This window comes from Nannospalax galili, unplaced genomic scaffold (genome assembly GCF_000622305.1).
Source record: "Nannospalax galili isolate Female #2095 unplaced genomic scaffold, S.galili_v1.0 scaffold27, whole genome shotgun sequence".
Taxonomy (NCBI): Eukaryota; Metazoa; Chordata; class Mammalia; order Rodentia; family Spalacidae; genus Nannospalax; species Nannospalax galili.
In genome coordinates this window covers 1,712,982-1,722,965 of record NW_008357993.1, presented here as the reverse complement: position 1 = coordinate 1,722,965, position 9,984 = coordinate 1,712,982, and the positions used below count along the sequence as shown (strand labels likewise).

The 9,984-nt window shown below is 38.2% G+C and overlaps 1 protein-coding gene across 1 annotated transcript in view; it reads right to left on the bottom strand.

Moving 5' to 3' along the window:
- Tmem232 (transmembrane protein 232) overlaps nt 1–9,984 on the bottom strand; it is a gene marked incomplete at its 5' end in the record, with an annotated part of 281,982 nt that overhangs the window by 158,793 nt on the left and 113,205 nt on the right. Inside the window, one exon of the mRNA XM_008856022.1 lies at nt 5,310–5,488. Coding sequence (XP_008854244.1) covers nt 5,310–5,488 — 179 coding nt within the window. The remainder of the gene's footprint in view (nt 1–5,309; nt 5,489–9,984) is intronic.

Below are 9,984 nucleotides of genomic sequence, written 5' to 3'. Positions count from 1 at the left end.
CAAGGAACTCAGAAAGTAAGCGACTGTGACCAGTAATAGTCACATATATAGAGATTAGAAATGCATGTGAAAACGTCTCAATGTCAATTGCCTTAAAATGAATTTTTCTGTATGAAACTGTGTATTTTAACAACGAAATGGAGATCTTTTTTAAACGTTAAAACCTCATTTAAAAAAAAAAGATAACAACAAATTAACCTGCCTGAAAATATGGATCGAGAAGAAAGAAACAATGAGAATTTAGAAAGTCTTAGGGCATCATATGGATGAAGAATCAGAGAATCCTATCTGTATTTTACAGAGAATGGATCACTAACCATCACAGCTTTCTACAAATGTGGAAAGACGACTACATCATCAGTCCACAAGAACTAGAAAATCAACAAACTGTGCAAAGATATATTTAAAGAAACAGTTTAATACAGCAGAGTCTAGACTTACAACTTACATTATCTAATGTTGAAAAAGAAAACTTGTTAGAAATAACTTACTAAACAAATTGAAACACTTTTGAAAGTGTTTAAATTCACTGTAATAAACAAGCTGTAAAAACACTCATGATAACATGGAATGTTTGCTCATCATACTTGTAAATGCCTCCAAGGTGAACAGGCCTCAAACAGAAGTTTTTCTCCCCTGGATAACCTCTCCTTCAAGCAGCTTAGTGTGGCAGTGCCAAGGACCTGACCTGGGCCAGCCAGGCTGCGTATTCCCACCACCTGCAGATGCAGACCTAAAGGACCTCAAGACTTGTTTACGCACGGAATTTCATTTACTTTTATGTATCCAACTAAGAGTAACTTAGCTCCACAAGAGCCATATCAATGCCAGTCAAGCTACCCACCCCACTTATTTTCTAAGTTTGTAAGTAAAGTCTTTAGTCATATTCTCAAGTCAAGGTTACTCCTCCAGTGTTAGAAACTCTTTTCTAGCCTTTTGGACCACAGTCTCATGAAGACTTGAAGACAGAAAAATACCTACTGCAAAAGAAAAAAGAATTTAATTGGATTTCTTTCTTTGAAGCATACTTATCCTCAATTTCCTCAAAGTACCTTTTTATTTTTAATTTCTTCATCTAAGCTTTATCAACATTTAACAGTTGAATTTTTTGTTGCTATTGTTTTGAGAGAGAACCCCTTTAGCACCAGCTGGTCTGGTATTTGCTATGTAAACCAAACTGACCTCAATCTTACAGAGATCTACCTGCCTCTGCTTCCTGAGTGCTGGGATTAGATGCATGTGCCACAACACCGAGATGAATTTTTTTTAATTAAAATTAAATTTTCCTCCCATAGTTCCATTATAGAAATACTTAAAAGTAGTATGTTTCAAAATATAACAATTTTATCTGTCTTTTATTTCTCTAGCAAAAATTTTAAGCAAAATTTTTAATTGCCTTATATTATTAAATCACTTAACCATCAGAGGACACCTATGCATTGGAGACTATTAGCTCCATTTTCAGAGATGGAAACAGATATAAATAAACTCATAGTCACCCAAGGTCAGCATCTCAGTGCTAGAGCTGAAGTGGGTGCTCGCATCTCCTGGCTGTGGACTCTGAGTGCCCCATCACTGGGCTTTCCTCTCTCCTGTGTGGGTTCAGAAGCTAGCCCTGTCTGTGAGTAATATAACCTGTGAGCACTTTTCCTTCAAAAATGAGAAAAGTAATTACTTGTTTCCAGCCCATTGTGATTATGCAAAGCTGGAATTTAAACTCTCTTATTTTGTTCCTGTTACTGAATGTTTTAATACTGCAGTACTACATTCTGACACTTTTTAATTAGCTAACCAATATTCATTTGTAATGTAAGTACACAGGCTATCATGACTAAGTATCGTGTTAATAGTGATAATAAGGAATACTTTCATCTTGATTTCCTACATTGTCTAAGTCAATTTCATCATCTTTATTTTCTCAGAAAATCATTCATTCAGGATTGTGTATTAGCATAAGTTCTCAAATATATTAGCATAAGTTTGTAAAAAGACCCTTGTATAATTATTTTACAATTATTTTCTTAGAGCTTTATTTCCTTTATCCTTCCGGGTTTTGTGATGAACATTTCTCTATTTTTCCCATCATATACCTGTTCTACAAATTGTCTATTATTTTACTCAAATCAATAATTTCAGAATTCATCAATTTTACATACTCTATTGCCTAGTCTATTACTCTGTTCATCCTAGTATCTTTTTTCATATTTGCTAAAGTTAAAATTATTCCCTAAAGTTTAATTCTTTATGCTACTCTAGTTCGTCTAAAAATGATGCACGTGTGTGTGTGTGTGTGAGTGCGTGTGAGTGTGTTCTCATGGGGGTGTGCTAATGCACACACAAATGCTCTCACATGTGCATGTGAACTTGCATGTCCATGTGCAGGCCAGAAATCAAGATGGGCTGTTCTCTTCAATCAGTCTGCTCTCCATCTTACTTTCTGAGATAAGGTCTCTCACTGAACCTAGAACTCACTAGTTCAACTAAACTGACTAGCCAGCAGGCTCCAGGGATTCTCCTGTCTAGGTTTTCCTAGTGATGGGACGGCAGGCACACACGGCAAGCACTTTACCTACTGAGCTGTGGGGAAATGGGCCGGTAAATACTTCCGTTATTCAGGCTAACCTAAAACCTGCCATAAAGCACAACATCAAATGACAAAAACAGAGGACAGCGTGCCACACCAATGAAAAGGAGACACATAACCAAATGAACCAATGAGGATTGGGCGGGGGTGGGGGGCGATATAAAAGAAAGCCCTGCCGGCACAATAAATGAGCTTGATGGCATCTTGCTGATGACTAGTATCTCCCGAGATCTGTGTCGTTGATCTCGTGCCCACTCTCCCCCTGCCCCCTGGGACAGAGGTCAAGAGCCACAACAGACAGCAACACTGAGCCATCTCCCCAGCCCCTAAAAATAACTCTTAAGAAGGTCATCAGTCTCTCCTCTGTTCTGTCCTTCACTTACCAAAGAAAACATACCCTGGCTTTCTTCCTCTCGTAGCATGACAAAGTTATTGCTCGCCAAGAACCCTTGCAGTCTTTTCTGCCAGGCTTCTATTTTGATGGCTACTTTCCCCTCATCATGTAGGTCAGTTTTTCTAAATGTTGACACTTGATGAGCCTTCTCGGACCACTCTAGCTGAGGGTTGGGGTAAGCCTGACACATTCTGGTAGTTTTGCTTTATCTTCTTTATGGTCACTATCACCATTGGATGCATTTCAGATTATTGTACTGCATGCTTGTTGTCAGCCTCCATACTCTAAACATTAAGTTCTGATAGCTACGATTGAAAGAATCTTTACCTACTTGTTTATAGGTATATTACCAGCACCTAAAACAAACACTACTGGTTAGCAATGGGATAATTAATTTCTTCTTGCTACTAATAATTATTTATCAAGGCATACTTTAACTTACAAACGATTTTCAGGTTTTATTCACTAACTTTGTTACTTTCAATAATTTTTAATTTTCAATATAAATTTGTTAATTTTAAAAATGAATTTTAATAATTCATCTATTCTCTAGCACTGAAATGCTGACCTTGGGAGACTGTGAGTCTTAGAATTTCTTTCATTATTTATAATATAACCTTATTTGCAATTATGTAACATATGCTGAACATCCATGTGTATTGTGATGTGCACTGATAAAAACTTGCAAGTGCTGAAGGATGGGAAATGATCAGTGTTACTAAGTTCTGTAACTTCACTGTTACAGTGGAACATGAAGTTCTGGTTCTCATCAGATGGTACAGTGACTATGTAGATAGTAATAATTTACTGAATGTTTCAAAAAGGTAAAGAATTTCTAAGGTTTTCATCATAAGAACTGATAACTGAGTAAGTATGAGTAGATACATTTAATCTGATTTAAACATTATACTATGTATGCATGTGTCAAAATTGTGACTCTTCCTCTTTAAAAGGCACATTTTATTTCGATGGATCAGTTGAAAAATATATTTGACTTAAAGAAACAAATGCTGGGGCTAGAGAGATGGCTCAGCGGTTAAGAACACTGGTTGTTCTTGCAGAAGACCCGGGTTCAAATCCCAGCACCCACATGGCAGCTAACAACTGTCCATAACTCCAGTTCCAGGGGATCTGACAGCCTCTTCTGTCTTCCACAGGAATTGCATGACACAGGTGCACTTATCTACACGCAGGCAATACACGTATACACATAAAATAAAAAAATAAATAAAATTTTTAAAAATTAAAAAAAAAAGAAACAAATGCTGCCAGTCCAGCAAGATGGCTCTGTAAGTAAAAGTACTTGCTGGCAAGCCTCGTGACCTGAGTTGATCCCCAGAATCCACATGGTGGAAACAGAGAACTGACTACTGACAGTCATCCTCTGATCTCTACTTGTGCTTTATGGCAATCATGGACCCGCACACATACACACTTGCAAACATAAAATAAATAAGCAAACCCAAGCGTGTGTGTTTCATTCAATGACTTTTTAGTATGTTTTCATAGTACTGCAAAAACAGAATATCTCTGTTATCCTTCCACTAAGAATGCCCTGCAAACTTTTAAATTGTAACTTTAAGAACATTCTGTAAGTTTTTATTGTAACTTAGTATAAGCTCCATTTAAAAATGCAGTTTCTAATCAGGCTAAGAAAAGGGAAAGAATCCTGGAACCAGGAGACAAATTAGTGATATGCTGTATTTTGCGTCTTCCCTGATGTTTGTGCTCACGGAACTCTGAAAGGGAGGAAACATTAAAGAGCAAGCACAGGACTCCGGATTCTTCACACTCATAAAAGTCTAAAGCATAGCAAGTCCTTTATCTATAGTTTAACTCTGAACCGCAGCCCACCTCTTTGACAATTGCTTTAGAAAATAGTGCCTACATTCATCTAATCTGCTTGCCAGCAAGAATCTCAAGTCAAAGGTATGTGTTATGCTCTTGAAAAGTTCCATTTCTTACTAAACTTCTTCATCTAATTTTCTGAAAAAAAAGGAAAGAACCAGAGCTTAACAATTCACTTCGGTGAGATGTACCTACTGAACTGTCTACTGTATTCAAGTTCAGTGGCTGAATCCATCCTTGCTAGGGTGTATTTTCACAGAGATTTGTTAAGTTTATTAAATTCTAACTCTGTTAAAGGTTTGGGTGGGTCTTGGTTTATACCATCTAGAACTAAAATTTTATCTTTAATCAAAAGTAGGACAGTACTAAATTTAAAAAAAAAAGTTTCTCAAAGAGGAGTCACTAACGCTAATTGAAGTGTTGGTATCACATTTTCACAGAGAATTCACAAGCATGATCCTTTATAACAGAAGTGCAGCTTACCTGGGCTATAGTTAATGCATTTTGGATTCGTGGGTCCTGCTCATAATCTTTTATTTTTTGTAGTGTTTGCCATATAATATTTCTAAATCCATCCTGCTCCTCATCACCCTGGAGTTCCCATGACATTTTCACGAGGTTATACACTATGCCATAGTATCCAATCCAGACCACATCATCACCTGCAAAAATAAAGAAAAACTCTTTGGGAAGATCATCTTTTTCAAAATTTATTTATTTTTAACTTATATGTATAAGTGTTTTACCTACATATATGTAAGAACACCACATGCATGCAGAGGCCAGAAAAGGACATCAGATCTCCTGCTACAGGTGTTACAGATGGTTGTTTGCTGTCATGTGGGTGCTGGGAACTGAACCCAAGTCTGCAGAAGGAGCAGGTGATGCTCTTAGCCACTGAGCCATCTCTCCAGGGTCAGGAAGCTCATCTTAATCACCTTACTAAAGTATGGTTGCATGAAGAAAAAAAAAATGGAATCAATTTTACCCCAGTTCATAATAACATACTACACTCTGAAATTCTAGGTTTGAAAAGTTCTGATCCTTTGCTACTTTTACTTCTTTAGTTTAAAAAGTTAACAGATCTGGGTCAGGAGAGATGGCTTAGCAGTTAAAAGCACTGACTGCTCTTGCAGAGGACCTGGGTTCAATTCCTAGCATCCACATGGCAGTTAGCAACCATCTGTAACTCCAGTTCCAGGAAATATGACACATTCTTCTGACCTCGGTGGGCATTGCAAGGGTCCACTTACACACATGCAGGCAATACATTCATACACATAAAAAAAAGTTAACAGATCATCTTAATATTTCTAACCACATGAAAACATAAACTGCAGCTAAATAATATACTTCAATCTTTGGAAGATAAGGAGGCAAACCATAAAACACACTGAAAAAAACAAATTCTTACAATTCAGGTAAAAAATCATTATGTTGAAGCAATATCAGCATGTTGACCAACATGGTGAACTTTTAGAAAGAAAACGACTTCTCATTTCAAAAATGAAATGCTATTAAGCATAGCATTTGAAAAAAGAACAGAATGACTAAAATAATATCAAAAATGATAAATCTTCTGATACAATTATAGGCAAGAAAAAATTTTATATAATAAGGACATAAATTTGTAATAGTGGAAGAGGTAATTAATTTAGAGAAATAAAATATCTAGAACACTCTCCATCTTAAAAGTCATATAACAGTAATTTATATTTATTAAGTTCTACTTTCAAAATTATGTACTTCTCTTACAGGAAGGATGAAATAATTTCTTTTTATTCGTTAATTACTTTTCACCTAGCTAAAGTATATTTATATGTAGTAATGCTTAGGAATAGAAAATTCTGATTTAGGAGGAGACAGGAAAAATAAATTTGAGGAATAAAATAACAATAACCCCATCCACAGTCCTCAGAAGAGAGATAAACTAGCTAGTCAAAGGGCAATATTAAAATACTAAGCCTATGTAAGCCTGTGTGAAAATTTTAAATTTTCAGAATAAAAGGAGAAATAAAAGTTCAGAAATATATACAGAAGATTTTAAATATTTTGTTATTTTTATTTTATACATATGAGTATATTGCCTGCATGTATGTAAGTGTGCCTATGTTGTGCAATGCCTGCAGGGGTCAGAGGAGGGTGTCAGATCCCCTGGAACTGGAGCTACCGACAGTTGTTAACTGCTGTGTGGGTGCTGGGAACCAAACTTGGGTCCTCTAGTGGAGCAGTCAGTACTCCTAACCACTGAGCCATCTCTCTAGCCTTAAGATATATAGAAGGTTTTAAGAGCCCAACAAATTTCACACTACTCTCTGAGCCTTGAGAGGCAAGGGGTTTGAAATAAGTGTCCTATTCAGGGATAAGCACTGCTCAGCGTCTTATTCTCTGCACATTGGCCAGTTGTAGGTTTCTTTGTTACCTGCCATCTCCTGTTTAAGGAAGCTTCTCTGATAAAAAGCTGAGAGATAATTTATAAGAATAAGTTATTAGGAGTCAATTTAATACAGTGACTGTTTAATAGAAAAGTAATATTAGGCTCTCTCCTATGTCCTGTCTAGCCTCGAGTTCCTAAGCCTGAGATCAATGTCAGGAATGGGCTCCTTAAATCCAATTAGAGAGGGGTTGGTTAACTCCCAGAATATTCCTGCCACTGTTGTACTGGTTGGCATATCATGCCAGGGCAGTTGTTGAAGTTCACAGGATTCACAGCTGGATAAGGATGATGATTACTTTTTTCCTTTGGTACTGTGCATAGCAGCACCCTTCAGCACTATGAAAACTAGTCAGCAGATATGAGGCTTTGAAGCCAACACCAGTTTGATTTTGCCTTGTTCGTTCTATAGTGCTGTATTTACGTAATCTCCACCCCCCCCAACTTGTTCCACATCCCTCTCTCCACTCACTTTCAATGTTATGACCTTTTCTTTAATTATCACTATTACATTTATATGGATATGTATGCATATTGTACATATATATGATCTACTGAGTCAATTTAACAGTATTCATAGGTACATGTGTTAAGGGCTGCTCACTTGTGATTGTATAACCTATCAGAGAGTTCATCTCTGGAGAAAACTGATTCTTACTCTCTCAATAGTTCTTGATTGCCTATAACTTTCTTTATCTAGAAGTAGGACCGATGTTGGGGAACCCTGCTGTTAGGGTTGTAGTTTCTCCATGATACAATGGCCTCAGGACCCAAAAACCCCATCGGTAAAAGCTTTTCCTGTTAACTTACAAATAACAAGGCAACGCCCACTGGCTTGGTACCCACTCCCAGCAGCAGAATTAAAAGAGCTACGCCAAGCTGTTCGGGAGGATGGGATCCATGCTCCATGGACAAAATCTATACTACAAACATTTAATACTAACCTGCTAACCCCCCAGTACTGGAGAGATATCTGTAGATCTACCCTCCCCAGTCCATTATTTGTACAATGGGAGACTTTATTTAGAGATGAATGCCTGATGCAGGTTAAAAGAAATGATACACATAATCAACAGCTAAGACCACAACAAGGACAAGATCCACCACCTGGATTCATAGATTGGAACTATGACCAGCTTTTTGTCAGGGCAACTTTTCCACAGGAATCCAGCAGGCTGTGATTCCTGCTGGCTGTTTTGAGCAGGTCCGCTTATGTGCGCTACAGGCCTGGGACTGCCTAACCCCCTTGTCCACCGGGCCTGGAGAGACTTCTTCATTAACTTTCTTAAAACAAAAACCAGCTGAAACTTTCCCAGACTTTATACTAAGAGTGCAGGCCAGTTTAGATAGAAAAAAACAGATCCTGCAGCCAAAGCAATGCTTTTAAACAGCCTTGTCTGGGAAGGGATGACCCCTGAGCACAGACAAGCATGCCAGGGACTAAAAAATGAACATTATGACAAATGGATTGTGGCCACCCATGACATTGGAACTGCCACGTACCAGGCCTCCTCCCTTGCCCAAGCCTTTGTAGTTGTAACCCAATCCAATCCAACTCAAAATGCTTTAAATGTGGAGAAACTAGACACTAGATAAAAAATTGCCCTCAAAATAACTCAGCTGCCACTAGACCCCCTAAAACCCTCTGTCCTCGCTGTAAAAGGGGCTTTCACTGGAAAAGAGATTGTAAACCTAAATATGACAGAGATGGCAAACCTTTGCCACCTTTAAACTGCTTCCAGGGCAGCCCTCAACCCCGCTAACAAGAGGGAAGCCACAAACATTATGGGTAACCAGTATTACAGAAAATACCCATCCAAAATTAACCATAAAAATAGACAATAAACCTTTCAAATGCCTCCTTGACACTGGGGCTGATAAAACCATCTTAAGGTGATCTGAGGTTCCCCCACACTGGGAATTAATACCAGGACCCCAACTAATGGGAGTAGGGGGACCCTCCCGAGCATTCATCACTAAAAGCTTCTATAAATGGGAGGATCCTGATGGAGAGGTTGGCACAATAAGACCCCTGATTGCAGATATAGCCACAAACCTCATAGGACAAGATATCTTGGAAGACCTCAATGTAGCTCTTGCTAGTGGGTCTGAAGAAAAATGCCTTAAAATAAATGATCATATGAGGTTCCTAAAACAAAAGAACCCCCAATTCTATAGGCCACTGTTGATTGCCAAACTCCCTGCCTCGACTGGATCACCAAGGAACCAGTCTGGGTGGAACAGTGGCCATTACCCAGGGAGAAATTTACTCATTTTACAACAACTCATAGAAGAACAGTTACAGCTGGGTCACATTAGGCCCTCCAGGAGCCCATGGAACACCCCAGTCTTTGTAATAAAGAAAAAGACAGGGGCATGGTGACTGCTACAAGACCTCAGAGCCATAAACAAAACCATAAAAATATGGGGCTCACCCCAAAGAGGCCAGCCCATGGTCTCTGCCATCCTCCTTAATACTCCCCTGTTAGTCCTAGATATAAAAGACTGCTTTTTCTCCATCCATTTACACAATAATGATTGCCAACATTTTGCCTTCTCAGTTCCAAAAATTAACAATTCTGGGCCAGCTGATCAATATGAATGGCATGTTCTGCCACAAGGTATGGCAAATAGCCCTACAATATGCCAGGAGGCTGTTGCAAATGCACTAGCACCCCTTTTAAAAAAAGCCTACACTGTTTATCATTACATGGATGACCTCTT